Source organism: Mus pahari, chromosome 1 (genome assembly GCF_900095145.1).
Source record: "Mus pahari chromosome 1, PAHARI_EIJ_v1.1, whole genome shotgun sequence".
Taxonomy (NCBI): Eukaryota; Metazoa; Chordata; class Mammalia; order Rodentia; family Muridae; genus Mus; species Mus pahari.
Window position 1 is genome coordinate 2,869,280 of NC_034590.1, and position 16,943 is coordinate 2,886,222.

At 43.4% G+C, this 16,943-nt stretch overlaps 1 protein-coding gene across 1 annotated transcript in view; it reads left to right on the forward strand.

Annotated features, from left to right (window-relative positions):
• The window catches only part of LOC115062411 (zinc finger protein 383-like), a 53,817-nt gene that overhangs the window by 2,417 nt on the left and 34,457 nt on the right, over window positions 1-16,943 (forward strand). The window contains 3 exon segments of the mRNA XM_029537554.1: window positions 3,361-3,487; window positions 3,776-3,874; window positions 5,609-6,782. Coding sequence (XP_029393414.1) covers window positions 3,361-3,487; window positions 3,776-3,874; window positions 5,609-6,782 — 1,400 coding nt within the window.

Sequence of the window (16,943 nt, forward strand, 5' to 3'; positions counted from 1 at the left end):
TGGGGGCCCTGTGTTCCATCCAATAGCTGACTGTGAGCATCCACTTCTGTGTTTGCCAGGCACTGGCATAGCCTCACAAGAGGCCGCTATATCAGCAGAATCTTGCTGGCATGTGCAATAGTGTTTGGGTTTCCAGCAAAACTTTTAACAACAGCTTTAAACTATGTAGCCATCTCCATGTCTTAACACAGACTTATCAGGTGACCCGGCTCTTCAAATTACCCACTCATGGAAATGGAAAACTCAGACGCAGGCACATGGCCTGTGCTCTCCCTGACTTCCATCTGTTTAATGGTCACGTGTTAACTTAGGAATTAGACAACTTACTCAGTTTTTGTTTCTTTCTATAAGATGGTTATTTCAAAGAATTTGGAAAACAGAGTCAACTTAAATCTCTGCTACACAAGGATAACCTCTGTTTGATCAATTTCCTTTTCATGATATTTTCAAGGGTGGGATCTTACAGCATTAACTGTTTCATATATTTGGAGTGAAAATTATGTGTGGCTGTTGTGTGGTTTGGTTGTTTGCTTTCTTTGGATTTTTGAGACAGGCTGGTCTCAAACTCTGCAAGTAGCTGAGCATGACCTTATACTTCTAATTCTCCTGCCTCCACTTCCCTGAGCTGCAATTACATGTATGAATCACTATACTTCTGCATATGCATATATATATATATATATATATATATATATATATATATATATATACTATATACGTGCACTATACGTACTATATACGTGCAGTGCTGGTGGAGGCCAGCAGAGGGTGATAGAGTCACTGGAACTGAAGACACAGAAGGTTGCGAGCTACCCTGTGGAGGCTGGGATCCAAACCCAGGTCCTATGCGCAAGCAACCTTCCTGAAGCTGCAGCCTTTAATGCAGTTCTTCATGTTGTGGTGACCCCACCCATAAAATTCTTTTGTTGGCCCTTCATGAATGTAATTTTACTACTGTAATGAATCATAATGTAAATATCTGATATGCAGGATAATTGGTTATCCAGAACCACTTGGTTATCTAGAACCGCTGTTCTAGATTCCCCTGCTTCAGCCTCCTAGTACTGGGTTGCTGGTATAAGCCACCATGCCAAGCTCTGTACAAAGGTTTGAGTCCTGTTTTTCCTTTAAAAATCCAAGCCAGGCAGTGGTAGCACACAGCTTTAATCCTAGCACTCAGGAGGCAGAGGCAGACAGACCTCTATGAGTCTAAGGCCAGCCTGGTCTACATAGTGAGTTCTAGGACAGTCAGGACTACACAGAAAAACGCTATCTCAAACAAACAACAACAACAACAACAAAACCAATTTACTAGGTGAGAGTCAGGCTGGTTTCTGTAAGTTTAAGGCTAGCTCTGGCCTATATATTGAAAACTGTGCAGTGAGACAGGGTTGATTCTTTGTCTCAAAAAAAAGTCTATGGTTGCCTTATTACAAATAACATTTGCAGGGTGGGGGATACAGGGGACATTCGGGATAGCATTTGAAATGTAATTGAAGAAAACATCTATAAAATAAGTTAAAAAAATAACATTTGCTGGGTATTTTCACATTTCTTGAAGGTGTTATTTAATATTTACATTATGATTCATAACAGTAGCAAAATTACATTTATGAATTATGAATTATACCTTATACCTACACTTCACACTGTACAAAACCATTACCCCAACATGTACCAATTTACAATTCGGTTTTTACAAGTTAAATTTTCATCAGTGGGGCTGGAGAGATGGCTCAGGAGGTAAGAGCACCCGACTGCTCTTCCAAAGATCCTGAGTTCAAATCCTAGCAACCACATGGTAACTCACAACCATCCGTAATGAGATCTGACTCCTTCTGGAGTGTCTGAAGACAGCTACGGTGTACTTAAATATAAATAAATAAATCTAAAAAAAAAATTTTTTTTCATCAGTGGTTCATAAATATTGTCATTCTGTCTTCTAACTTTCAGCCCTTTGGTATTGCAATATTGGGTGAATCGAATAATAAAATAATAAATGATGATTAGGAATAATAACATAAGGGGCTAGGGATGCTTGCCTAGTTCCTGTGAGGCCCTGGGTTCAAGTCCAGCACCACATTAGGCATCCACAGTGGTATGGTGCCCTCCCAGTGCTCGAGAGGTAAGCGTAGAATTGTAGAATAGACCTGTCCTGCCTGGGCTGTGATCTGATGGTGGCAATATAAGTCACTTACCTGGAAAGACACGTGGAGAAGCCAAAGTCGTGTCTGTAAACTAGCATTTTCCAGTGATAGAGGATGGGAAATGGGGTTGGTATTTTCTTTTTCTTTTTTTTTTTTTTTTTAAAGATTTATTTATTTATTTATTTATTATATGTAAGTAACTGTAGCTGTCATCAGAAACTCCAGAAGAGGGCGCCAGATCTTGTTATGGATGGTTGTGAGCCAACATGTGGTTGCTGGGATTTGAACTCAGGACCTTCAGAAGAGCAGTCGGGTGCTCTTACCTGCTGAGCCATCTCACCAGCCCGGGTTGGTATTTTCAAATGTTGAAAGATTTGCTAGGTTTTGAGGCTCTTGAGAATCGAAAGGACACATCTCTGAAACTCTTGTGGCGTTTATGAAACACGTTGAAGTTGAAGTTCAGTAGGAAATGTGCGTGATGCTGATTTTGTATATGAATCTTTAATTTTATTTATTTCAGATATGGACAAGTATGATAATGGATGATTCTAATAAGTTTGACTAGTGTGTATAAGCTGTTGAGATTGTACAGCCAAAAATCAACATTTGGCCACCAGAAAAATAATTTGTATTAATAAGAAATGAATTATTGTTTTAGAGTTTGAAACCAGGGCATTTTACACATGCTTTAAGAGTGAGCTAACTCCCCAGTCCTGTTGTTTGAGAATTGGTCACACTATATAGCTAAGGCTGGTCTTGAACTCACTGTGCAACCTGGGCTGACAGCTCAACTCCAAATCAGTCCTCTTGTCTCGCCCTCCCTGGTGCTTGGTTATAGTCATGCAGCACCATGCCTGGCTTTGTGTCCTGTTTCTGGATGTACAGACAACCCAGAGGTACTGGGTCTTGGTGCCATCATGTAGTGGCTCATTTGCTCAGCCGGACAACACAAGCACCGACATTTTTGTTTTTTAGAGTTATTTGCTTATTTATTTTATGTGAGTACACTGTAGTTGTCTTCAGACACACCAGAAGAGGGCGTCAGATCTCATTACAGATGGTTGTGAGCCACCATGTGGTTGCTGGGAATTGAACTCAGGACCTCTGGAAGAGCAGTCAGTGCTCTTAACCGCAGAGCCATCTCTCCAGCCCCAAGCACCAACGTTTTGGAAGTGCTTTCTGTGTTCTAACCCGGGTGTGTTTATTGTTTCAGAAACTGGTGGTGTTCAGTGACGTGTCTCTGGACTTCTCTCAGGAGGAGTGGGAGTGTCTGGGCCCTGCGCAGAGAGACTTGTACAGAGATGTGATGCTGGAGAACTACAGCAACCTGCTCTCAGTGGGTAAGGACGCCTGTCCACAGTGCAGCCATCTCTGGAGTGTCTGCTTCTTCCTCGAGGAGTTTCTCAGCTGCCTTTCAAGTTTGCCACCTGAATTCCTGCTCCTTGTTTGCAAACACATGGTTTCAGCCGGGCTGAAAAAGAAGCCTGAGAGACAGGCGGCTCCAGTGGGCTGTGGCTGAAGCTCCTTCCTCGCCTTGGCTGGTCCTGTCTTGCCATCTCTTGCTTGGTGATCGAGGGATTGCATCTGTTTCCCACAGCATAACTATGTTCCATATCTTTTCTTGTAAGCAGGACTTCACATTCCCAAGCCTCAGGTGATCTCTTTATTGGAGCAAGGCAAAGAGCCCTGGATGATTGGTAAAGAGCTTACAAGAGGCCTGTGCTCGGGTGAGTGAGAAGCACTGCGCAGAGCGGTGCCCACAGGGACAACTCGCTGGTAATCCAGGAAACTGCACCTTTCCCATGTTATTTTGTTTTAAAGATTATTTCTTTATGTTATGTAGACGAGTACTCTGTCTGCATGTACACCTGCATGCCAGAAGAGAGCATCAGATCCCATTATAGATGGCTGTGAGCCACCATGTGGGTGCTGGAAAATGACCTCTGGAAGGGCAGCCAATGCTCTTAACAGCTGAGCTATCTCTCCTGCCCCTTGGTTGTTATTTTGTAAGCTTCTGCCAAAAACTTAGGTCTAAGTGAGAAAAGCAAGTTCTTTTTTTAAAAAGCATTATTATTATTATTATTATTATTATTATTTTGTTTCATGTATTTATTTATTGCATGGGGCAAGTGGGGGGATGTCAAAGGACAACTGCGAGAGTCCATTCTCTCTGTACATGGTGTTGGTCTGAGGATCAGACTCAGGTCATCAGGTTTGGTTTGGTTTTCACATAGGTACAATTTTATAACTGGCTTCTCAGTCTTTACCTTCTCTCTTCCATCCAGAGGTCGGATGCCTAAAATCCCAACCTCCTAACAACCTGAGTCACCCTCTGGTGACCAGGCACAACACTAGAGCTTTTTTCTTTCTTTTAAAGATATGTTATTTTATATGTATGGGGCTGGGGGTATGTGATATGTGTGCACCAGATGTGGTATTTTATATTCATGGGCCTGAGTGTGCATAGTGTGTGTACACCACCAGTTGTGGTATTATATATTCATGGGCCTGCGTGTGTGTGGTATGTGTGCACCACCAGTTGTGGACTGGTGCCCACGGTCAGAAGACTTCATAAAATCCTGTAGAACTAGAGTCACAGGTATTTGTAAACAGCTATATGGGCACTGGGAACTGAACCGCAGCCCTTTGCAGTAGCAGCACACATTCTTAACCACTGGGCCATCTTTCCAGAACCAGTCCTGAGGCTCGCTGAGGCCTATCATGAATTGCCTCAGTAGCAGCACAGACATGCTGCTGTCATTCGGAGAAGTTCCATGGCAGAAAACCGTGACAAAGATCAATGTGGCAGTATATGTTTATAATCCTAGCATCTACAGAGACTGGGGCAAGATAATCCAGAGTTCAAAACCAGGCAGAGTTACATAGTAAGACCTTGTCTCAGGAGACATTCCTTTCCTTTAATCCTTGCACTTGGAAAGCAAAGGATCTTTTGAGTTCAAGGCCAATCAGAGTTAGATAGTGAGACCCTATCTCAAAACAAACAAAATGAGCAGAAGACCAAATGTATTTGTTATATTTTTTTCATGTCTTGTACCCAGTGCTTTTTTTCTCCAAACTATTCTGACTTACATCCATATTTAAGAATCATTGTTGGAAACATTGGTAGTGCATGCCTTTAGCCTAGCACTGAGGAGGCAGAGGCAGCCTGGTCTATAGATCAAGCTCCAGGGCAACCATTGCTGCACAGAGAAACCCTGTCTCTAAAACAAGACAAGGTTTGTTGGTAACTTATTTCCTCCATGGTCTCCTCTGCTTCCACAGTGCATCTTGTTAATTCCCTGTGCTCTTTGTCCATTTCCATCGTAGTTCTCCGTAAGCCTGTGTCACTTACTTACTAGACAGTATAGTCACTTCCTTTTTTTCATTTCCAGTATGAAAGTTTAAAGTTTTTGCAAATAATAGAAGAAAGGAGTATATTTGCTACTTTTCTTTTCTTTCAGCTCTGGAGTCAATGTGTGAGAGCAAGTTATTGTCTCTAAAGAAGGAAGTGTATGAGCTAGAGTCCTGCCAGAGGGAGCTAATGAGACTTTCAAAGCACGGCCTCCCGTGCTCCGGTTTTACAGATGCTCTGGAATGTGGAGGCCAATTTCAAAGTGGACATGGAAGCCAAGAATTACTCCCTCGGGACTACATGCCCACATTCGTTCAGCAGTCATTCTTTACCCTACATCAGATTATTAATAATGGTGAGAAGCCCTATGAATGTAAGAAGTGTAGAAAGGTCTTTACCCAGAACTCACAGTTTATTCAACATCAAAGAATTCATATTGGTGAAAAGTCTTATGAATGTAAGGAGTGTGGGAAGTTCTTCAGTTGTGGGTCACATGTTACTCGACATCTGAAAATTCACACTGGCGAAAAGCCCTTTGAATGCAAAGACTGTGGGAAGGCCTTTAGTTGTAGCTCATACCTTTCTCAGCATCAGAGAATCCACACTGGTAAGAAACCTTACGAATGTAAGGAATGCGGGAAAGCCTTTAGCTACTGCTCAAATCTCATTGACCATCAGCGAATTCACACTGGCGAGAAGCCTTATGCATGCAAAGTGTGTGGGAAAGCTTTTACAAAGAGCTCACAACTTTTCCAACATGTGCGAGTTCACACAGGTGAGAAACCCTATGAATGTAAGGAATGTGGCAAAGCCTTTACACAGAGCTCAAAGCTTGTTCAGCATCAGAGAATCCACACTGGGGAGAAACCCTATGAGTGCAAGGAGTGTGGGAAAGCCTTTAGTAGTGGCTCAGCCCTTACAAACCATCAAAGAATCCACACTGGGGAGAAACCCTATGAGTGCAAGGAGTGTGGGAAGGCCTTCACTCAGAGCTCACAGCTTCGGCAACATCAAAGAATTCATGCTGGCGAGAAACCTTTTGAATGCCTGGAATGTGGGAAGGCCTTCACCCAGAACTCACAGCTGTTTCAACATCAGAGAGTCCACTCAGATGAGAAACCCTATGAATGTAATAAATGTGGAAAGGCCTTTAATAAGTGCTCAAACCTTACCCGGCATCTGAGAACTCATCGTGACGACAAGCCGCATAGCTGTAAGGAGTGTGGGAAGACGTTTAGTAATGATTCAGACCTCATTCGCCATCAGGAAACTCATACTAACGAGTAATAAAAACTCATGCTTGAGAGTTACTCTCTGACATTGTTTGAGTAGATATTTATTTACATTTTCATCTGAATTATTTGGCTGTAGGCTATGAGTTCCAAGCCTCCAGGTATTGTCTTCTCCCACACCACTGCTAGTTGCTAATTGGGTTTTGTTCACCTCTTGCTTGGGGATTTGCCATACTGTGTTTATGTTTGCTCATAGCTCTAGGCCTGTCTTTTGTTTTCTAAACTGTTTCTGAAGCTCGAGCTAATAGCAGTGTTTTAATTGTGTAAGCTTCATGAATTAAGTCCTTGTAGAGCTCCAGGGTGGATCTGAGGTGGTGCCAGTTGGTCCTACTGCTGGATCTCATGAGCTTGTTTTTATTTTTATTGTAAGTGGCGGGGGGGAGAGAAAACTAGAAAATCCCAAGCTCGGACATGAAGACGAACTGTGACTGCACTGGTTATAGACGACGACTGTCCAATCGATAGAACGACTTTTGCGGATGATTGTACTGATGGTGTTGGTGTTCTTTCTGTGTCTGCTTTTATCATGCTAAAAAATCATTGTAATTGCTTTTTCAGCAAATACAGATTCTAATTTTAAAGATTTACTTAATATCTTTTAATGACTATTATTCATGTTATGGCTGATTCTGAATTTTTGAATTGATAAAAGCTGCCTCCAGTATTATGCCTCCAAACTTATGTTTGGGTATCTGATGTTTTGTTTCTCCTAAAAACGAGAACATTTAATGCTGAATTTACTTTCTCCTTGTATGCTATTTTGTTCCTTTTCATTAACCCTAATCCTAATGCCATGTCAGAAAGGTAATTGCAGTTAGGAACGTGTTAATTCTTCCAGATTGGTTTCCTATGTTCTCAGTAGTTGTTTGATTCCTCTTTTACATATTCAGTCGTGTGTGTGTGTGTGTGTGTGTATTGGTTTGCTGTGAGAACTCAATGAACTCCTAAATAGAACTTATAGATCTATTCCTAGCATACCCTATGGGTTTAATAAAGGGTTTCTCTGTTGTCATTTGTACACTAATTTTCCTAATTTTCTTTATGATTTGTGGAAAGGGTCTCTGGGGTGGGGGTGCCAGGGATGGAAACCAGGGCTTTGTGGGTGCTAGGCAAGCACTCTCAGTGAGCTGTGGTCCAGCCCCTCACTGGTGAATTCCAAGCTAGTGTTTTGTTAGGATTAGTACGTAGTGTTAGAACTGCTAACCCACTTCTCCCAGCTTCAGGAAAGTTACTTTTAACTAGTTACCACATGCCATTATCAAAACTGAAGGATTGGGCTGGCGAGATGGCTCAGCAGGTAAGAGCACTGACTGCTCTTCCAAAGGTCCTGAGTTCAAACCCCAGCAACCACATGGTGGATCACAGCCATCTATAATGAGATCTGACGCCTCTTCTGGTGTGTCTGAAGACAGCTACAGTGTACTTATGTATAATAATAATAAATCTTTTTTTAAAAAACCTGGAGGATTTATGGTGGAAGAAAGAATTATATGAAATAAAGCCTTTCATCTACTGCTTGTTGAATAACAAGTGAGGAAGTGGTGTTGTGGATGGTCTTTATCTAGACATCTCCCTCTCCTCTCCCTACACTAACAGGTTTTACTTTGTAGCTCTGGCTGGACTGGAAATCACGATGTAGGAAACATCTGTCTGAGCTAAGTGCTGGGATTAAAAATGTGTGCTGCTACACCCATCTTCAGGCTTAATTTTTAACGCTGTACAAATAACAGTCTGAAATTCTGAAAAGTTTTGGTGGATAGTTGAAGTCACAGCTATCAAAACAGCAGGAAGAGATGAGATTAGTTTTCCTTATTCCTTTTCCAAAGCAGAAAACATAGAAGCATTGTGTGGCAGTATTCCTGCGGGGGTCTAACTAGGTACTGTTCACCTCAGATAGGGACCCAATAACAAACCGCAGGAAGGATGTCATCAAAGCTCGACTCAGTGAGCTAGTGAGCTTTTTTGAAGTTGCCTGTGAGAGGTCACAAGAGCAGAACGGAGTCAGACAGCTGCATCACCAAAGATCACCCCAGGATGGGTAACAACTCCAAAGCTGAACACATAGAACACACTGCCGAGCTGGCCGGCAGCTGACCCAGTCAGAGATTAGCTATTCCAGGCTGCTCACTAAACCCAGTCCTTACTGCTTGCATAACCTTGGGAAAGGAGGAATGTAGTGGGATTTATTTTGAATGCGTGGCCCTTTAAGAGAACTGCTTGACTCTGTGACCTTCAGTGTCAGTGGGCCCTTGGACTTCTGGGAGCAGGAAAAGCTATAAAAAGACAACAGAGGCTGATAGAAAAGGGAATAGGGTTCAGGTGGCCGAAGAATAAGGTCAGAGAGTACAGTTAGAGAAGACAGTGCAGAAAGAAAGAAGACGGAGTAGGGCTGAAGAGAAGAAATGAGATTGAGCATGAATATAGACTGTTGAGCCAGGAAGAGCTATCTGAGCTGAGCCAGAGAAGATACCGGCAGGAAACAGCTGAAAGTGAATTGGGCTGGCAAAGTGAGAAGAGAAGACTGCTGGCTGGAGACAGTTGAGCCAGAAGCTGAGCTGGACTGAGCAGTTAGGCTAGAGCAGTTATTATAGTTTAAAGCTGCTGATATTGGGAAAACTGGGAGAAGGGATTGTTGAAGCACACTGTTCGGAACTGAGAGGACTGAGCAGCTGGGAGGAACATTCAAGGGGCTGGGCTGGGAACTGGGAAGAGTGCTGGCAGGGAGAACGTGCTACTGTTTCTAAGAAAAGGAGACTTTAAAAGAAAAGGCACAAGCCGGGCGTGGTGGCGCACACCTTTAATCCCAGCACTCGGGAGGCAGAGGCAGGTAGATTTCTGAGTTTGAGGTCAGCCTGGTCTACAAAGTGAGTTCCAGGACAGCCAGGGCTACACAGAGAAACCCTGTTTCAAAAAAAAAAAGAAAGAAAGAAAGAAAGAAAGAAAAAGCACATATTTTGCAAGTGGCACCCAACATGGGGCAGGCTATTTGTAGCAAAGAGAAATATGAAAAGAAGATGTGTATTTTACAAGAGACCTGATGAATCTAGTCAGTTTCAGGGATTTCCTAACGCTCTTGATCTGTTTCCTTCTTGGTCTTTAAGGAGGGTTCCTGCACAGTGGGATATTTTCACTTCCCTATAGAACAGTGTTTCTCAACCTGTGAGTTCAGCCCCCTAGCAGGCCTCTATCTCCAAAACCATTTACATTATGAATCATAACATCAAAGTTACAGTTGTGAATTAGCAATGAAAATAACTTTATGGTCAGGGTCATCACAACATGAGAATCTGTACTAAAGGGGCTAATTAGGAAGGCTAAGAACCAGACCATCCTCCAGGATGGAATGTTTTATCTCAAAGGAAACAACAGGTCATAATCTTTGAAAATAGGAAGGGCATAGAGACAGCAATAGGATTAAATTCCTGAGTATTAAAACAATATTCCTTTGTACATGAGTTAAGAGAACAAACCCCTACTCTACATTTGATCCCATGGTCAAGGGCATTGGAGGAAGAATATATTGTTAGTTTGTTAGTTATATAAAGTGTAAGTAACTGGGTATGGTGCCTCATATCTGTAGTGCCTAGAGATGCTCATTGCAGAAGGACTGAGAGCTTGATACCATGTTGGGCTGTGTATCAAGTCTCTGTCTCCAATAACAAATGATATTTTAAGTCTATAAAATAATAAGAAACCAAAAAAGATACTCCACGTTTTTAGTGGTGAAATAGGACTAAAATTGACTGACACAGAATGAGAAACTGAAGTGAATATTTGAACTTAAAAAGAATCCATCTGCCGGGCATGGTGGCGCACGTCTTTAATCCCAGCACTTGGGAGGCAGAGGCAGGCAGATTTCTGGGTTTGAGGCCAGCCTGGTCTACAAAGTGAGTTCCAGGACAGCCAGGGCTACACAGAGAAACCCTGTCTCGAAAAAAACAAAAAAACAAAAACAAAAAAAGAAAGAAAGAAAGAAAGAAAGAAAGAAAGAAAGAAAGAAAGAAAGAAAGAAAGAAAGAAAGAAAGAAAGAAAGAAAGAAAGAAAGAAAGAAAGAAAGAAAGAAAGAAAAAAAGAAAGAAAGAAAGAAAGAAAAGGAAAGAAAATGTTTTAAAGGGGTGATCAGTATGGCATGCTATTTTTATCAAATCAAAACTGCATGGTGGTGGTATACGGGTTTAATCCCAGCATTTGGGAGGCAGAGCCAAGTGGATCTCTGAGTTTGAGGCCAGATTGGTCTACAGAGCAAGTTCCAACACAGCCAGGGCTACACAGAGAGACCCAGTGTTGAAGTAACCCATCCCCACACATACAGTATCAATTGGCTATGAAGGTGTCCCTTATTCTCAACTGTTGATTGTGTGCCAGTGGCACCAGGCTGTCAGGGTGTGTAAATGTTTGTCATTCCCACAACTGCCCAAAAGGAAAGGCAAGCTGCCGTGGGGGAGGAACCCCTCCCACTGTACTAATGTGCCTTGGGGGAGGAACCTCTCCCACTGCATTAATAGCTCTTTCTGTATATGAAACTTTGCATTTTGAACAGGAAAGTGCTAGCAGCTGAAGCTGGGACAGGCGAGGACAGAGATGCAGCAGGGAGTAGATCAGGACCAGGGCAGGGAGGTAGAGAATGAGAGCCACGTGGGCAGACGCAGTGGCGGAGAAGTCGGTCTCCCTGAGGCTGCCCAGCAAGCAGGCCAACAACCTTATACTCTACAGATGCTTCCAAGCCCTCAATAACCCTCCCCAGGTGTGGTGGTGCAGGTAGGGGCAGAGGCAGGCAGAGTTCTTGAGTTTGAGACCAACCTGGTCTGTAATCTGAGTTCCAGACCTGCAAGAGCTACGCAGTAAGAGCCTGTCTAAACAAACAAAAACTTAAAAATTAAGAACTTTGTAAAACGGGGCTGGAGAGATGGCTCAGAGGTTAAGAGCACTGACTGCTCTTCCAAAGGTCCTGAGTTCAATTCCCAGCAACCACATGGTGGCTCACAGCCATCATTAACGAAATCTAATCTAATCCCCTCTTCTGGAGTGTCTGAAGACAGCTACAGTGTACTTACATATAATAAATAAATAAATCTTTGAAGAAGAAGAAGAAGAAGAAGAAGAAGAAGAAGAAGGAGGAGGAGGAGGAGGAGGAGGAGGAGGAGGAGGAAGAAGAAGCTGGGCATGGTGGCGCACGCCTTTAATACCAACACTCGGGAGGCCGAGGCAGGTGGATTTCTGAGTTCGAGGCCAGCCTGTACAGAGAAACACTGTCTTGAAAAACAAAAACAAGGGAACTTTGTAAAACATGAAAATTCTGAACAAAGTGTAATTTTATAGAAAAATTGAATGGATAGCAAGTTGACTAGAAGAGCGGTGTACTTTTTTTTTTTTTAATTGAAGCAGAGTTTCACTGTATAGCCCTGGCTGTCCTAGAACTCACGAAGAGATCTTCCTGCTTCTGCCTCCTGAGCACAGGGGTCAAAGGTATGCGCCAGCATTGCCCAGCAGAAGTGTAACTCGTAAGAACTTTTCTCCAAAAGCTTCTTGTATGTGTTTTGATTTGAGACTGCGTCTTACTACGCAGCTCTGGCTGAGACCGCGCCTTACTATGTAGCTCTGGCTGACCTGAAACTTCATATGTGTTGTGGATTTGATTTAATGCTTGTGTTATGGGTTCCCAAAATTGCACGAGAATTCTGCATGTGAGACATGAGGGTCCCTACACCCCCAGCTGGTTCTAATTGGCAAAGTTGTCAGCAGCCAATGGCTGGGTAGGGAGACAGAGGTGGGACTTTAGGATCCGAGGGCACACGTGCAGGACCTTGAAGGACACAGTCAAGCGACTGCATGTGACTGAAGATGACTCTACTCTTGGCTTGGTTTTGTTTTCTGAAATACATGCGGTTACTTTTTTAAAAGTTCATTTCAGGGACTGGAGAGATTGTTCATCAGTAAATGGTGCTCTTCCAGGGAACTTGGGTTTGGTTCTGAGCTGTCTCAAGGGAATTCACATCTCTAATCCCAGTTCCAGGGAATGGAAATGCTTCCTTCTGGCCTTTCGGGGAACCAGGCACGCATGTGATATGAGGGCAAAATTCTCATATGCATAAAATAAAAAGATCTATAAAAACAAGAACAAAAAACAGCAACTTTGAAGATGGGGCAATTGAAACTCACACACTCCTTAAACACAAGCCCTGAAACAAAAGACACAAGACAGTAACACCCAGACAGAAATATCACTCTTAAAGTAAGACAGTCCACACACCCGCAGTGACTTACAGTCTAGCGTGACACATAAATTGACACACACCCGACCATCAGAGGATTGCCCCCGTTGGTGCGCAGGCGCAAGTGTGCAGCAATCGTCTTACACAAACCACCCACCCATGCATTCAGTCACTGTCACGCCTTTACAGCGCCTCACCTCGACCTCCCGCAAAACCACCAACCCACCCTGGAGAACTGCAGGAGCGGCCCACGATTGACCCTAGCACTGGCACTGCCGCGCATCGTGAGGCGCAGGCGCAAAGTGGAAAGGATTGTGTCGCAAAGGACTCTGGGGCTGGTAGTTCTTAGTGGCTGGATTGAACAGCCAGATCAAAAGCCAGATACAGAGAAACCCTGTCCAAAAAAAAAAAAAAAGCCCGAGAGCGGTCCCTGCGGAAACTGCTGGGAAGTGACGTCACAATCCTGGCTTGTAGAGTGTGTTTCCTTACCAGGAGGCGCGGGGTGGCGAGTTAGGCTGGTCAGTGAGAAGCGTAGGTCTGAGGCAGACTGGAGATGGAGATGGAGCGGGGAGAACCGAATGAGAACCCGGTGAGATGGTGGCAGTGTGTGTGTGTGTGTGTGACCATGCAGTTCCAGGTGTGATGGGTGAGATCACGGGCTCATGAGCTGGGTTCTACGGGGAACTTAAAATTACTTGCCAAAGTTCACGTGGTTAATGAGTGGTAGACCCAGTATTCAACCACAAGAAGTTTGGCTCTATTCTTGCTTTTTAAAAAAAAAAAGTTTTAAATTAAAATGTTTGTATTTTATGTGTATGAATATTTACCTGAATGTTTATCCACCGGCAAACGCCTAGTACCCTTGAAGACCAGAGGAGTGTGTTGGACCCCGAGATTTGAAGTTACAGATGGCTGTGGGTCATAATGTGGGTGCTGGGATCTGAACCCAAGTAACTGGGAAGAGCAGCCGATGCCCTTAACTGGGAAGAGCAGCCGGTGCTCTTAACTGTTGCGGCATCATCTCCCCAGTCGCCTCCTCATTGCTTCTAATTAATAAATTGCCTTGGTCCCTGCCCCCCAACACACAGTTTTGAGGATTAAAAACAGGAGGATGTTGGAGAGAGTTATCTCTAGATAATTGGGACTTTTAGATCATGGAAGTTTCATATGGACAGATATTTCTCTTCAGTTTGTGCGTTATAGAATGGAGTTCAAAGACACTGTAGTTAGAACATACTGAAACTGGTTTCTTTCCGGGAAGGAAAGTCCATTTTGAATCCCATTTCTTCATAAGCCAGTGGTTCTCAACTTTCCAAATGCTGAGACCCTTTAATACAGCTAACTCCTCATGTTGTGGTAAACCCCAACCATAAAATTATTTCATTGCTACTTCATAACTGTAACTTTGCTACTGTTATGAATTGTAAATATCTGATATGCAGAATATCTAATATGCAACCTCATAGGGGTCGTGACCTACAGGTTGAGAACTGCTGTGTAATTCCTTACAGTGTAAGGCCACTGAATTTGGAATCTTAGTTTGTCTGTGTCCAAATCTATGCCATTTTGGGTACTGAGAAAGACATAGCCTAGGGTTTTTCTAATAGTGTACTAAGTCAGTTTTTAATAAAGAAAAATATTCTCATTTCTTTTTTTTTTCTTTTTTCTTTTTTTAAAAGATTTGTTTATTGTATTTATGGGTACACTGTAACTGTCTTCAGAGACACCAGAAGAGGGCACCAAGTCCTATTACAGTTGATTGTGAGCTACCATGTGGTTGCTGAGAATTGAACTCAGGACCTCTGGAGGAGCAATCAGTGCTCTTAACCACTGAGCATCTCTCCAGCCCAATGTTCTTATTTCCAAATGTGAAACAGAATATAAACAATAAAGGATATGCTCTTGTGTGCTAAGTGTGTTGGCTCCTTCCATAGTTGGTTCCTATAGAGAACAAGCCTCCTGAATGACTTGCCTAATGTCATATAACCGAGGATAGGAGTGAAAAATCAGCTTGGGTCTGGGAGCTGTAGAAACTCATCTTTTCCACCACACCTTTGTGCCGAGACTGATGCTGAGCTCGAACTTAGAAACCTAATGAAAGGGATACACCGATGTCAGAGGAGACCAGACACTTGGAAAAGGGATACACCNATGTCAGGGGAGACCAGACACTTGGAAAAGGGATACACCGATGTCAGGGGAGACCAGACACTTGGAAAAGGGATACACCGATGTCAGGGGAGACCAGACACTTGGAAAAGGGATACACCGATGTCAGGGGAGACCAGACACTTGGAAGCAGGCAGATGCCACTTAAGGCTCCTCCTAGCTGCCAGCAAGAATGTAGTGATTTTCGTCTCAGAAGGAACGGGCTTTTTATAGACTATTTTGAGTTGTACTGCAGCTAAGGAAGTAGGTTTGCTTTAGACAGCCGGCTAATGCTGAGTATCCTGGACTACTAGATTAAGCACAGCTCTCCGGAGGCATTTGCTGAATGAAGACATGTTGGCGTGGCGAAGGCCAGGGTGTTTAACACTGCATGGATTGCTGTGGCAATGTGTCATTTAGGGTGGTTTTCTTCTTTTAAGGTTTACTTTAATTGATGTGTATGTTTGCTTGTTGGTGCCCACCTGACACACTTGCTGGGAACCAAACTCTGGTCCTGAAAGAACAGCAATAGCTCTTAACAGCCAAGCCATCTCTCCAGCCTGCCTGTGTGTGTGTGTGTGTGTGTCTGTGTGTGTGTGTGCATGTATGTAATGTATGTACATATGTGAAACAGGGCCACATTATATAGAACAGGCTAGCCTCAAGCAAAGATGTCTGCCTCTGCTACCCAAGTACTGGGAATAAAAATGTGTACCACCTTGTTCAGACATCACTGTAGCACTGGCAGGTAATGACCAACCTGTTTTTATCTCATGGAGACTCTGACTCAGGATTCCACAATCTCTCCACCCAGCTCACTAAGTTCCTATTGGTGGGTAGTTACCACGCCAACCCCGTGCTTCAAATCCCCCACGGCCTTGGGGGTGCACATCTGTCAAACCCATGCTTTGCCACCGTACCTTTCTCTCTTGAATGCAGATGAGCCACTGCATGAAGGAAAACACAATACAAACCTAGTTTAGAAACAATGGTAACAATCTCTAGGTACAACAACTAAAACCTAATCTTGTCGGCTCATTAAACTCTGATTCCTCCCTTGTAGATCTGCCATGATACCAGGAAACTAGCATATGATTACCCATATGCTGTCCTAATTCCAAAAGACCTCTCTCCTGCTTCCTCTCTTCCTCTGTCCAACCCAGAAGTCCCGCCTACTCTCCCAGTGATTGGCTCCTTTATTCATTAGGGGATTTGTTCACAAAAAGCCACCTGAGTATGTGACTCATTCCTTATTCCAGACAACCTCTCCTGGGAGATCAGAGTTTATATAAAAATACAAGCAGCACAAAGCCATCCACAACACCCTTCAGATTGGATAACCTGCCGGGGGTTTTATATCTGAAGAAAACTTATTCTCCCTCTCTCAGTAGCCTTTGGTAACCTGTAGCTCTTTACCTAAGGGTGAGGTCTTGTGAGATTCCCACGTCCACATTGTCATGTTAACTGGGGTGAGAAAGACCAGTATTTAAATCATACTTCCTTTGAACTCTTAGCAGTTAGAACTGGCAGTTGAGAGAAAGCTCAGTGTTTAGAGCACTAGTTCTCACAGAAGATCCGGGTTTGGTTCCCAGGACCTACATGGCGACTCATCCTAAACTCCAGCCCCAGGGCACCTGACGACACTCTTCTATTTCTGGGCACTTCATGGGTGTGATGCACAGGTATACCTGCAAGCAAAAGCACACACACACACACACACACACACATACACACACACACAACTCTTCTATTTCTGGGCGCTTCATGGGTGTGATGCACAGGTATACCTGC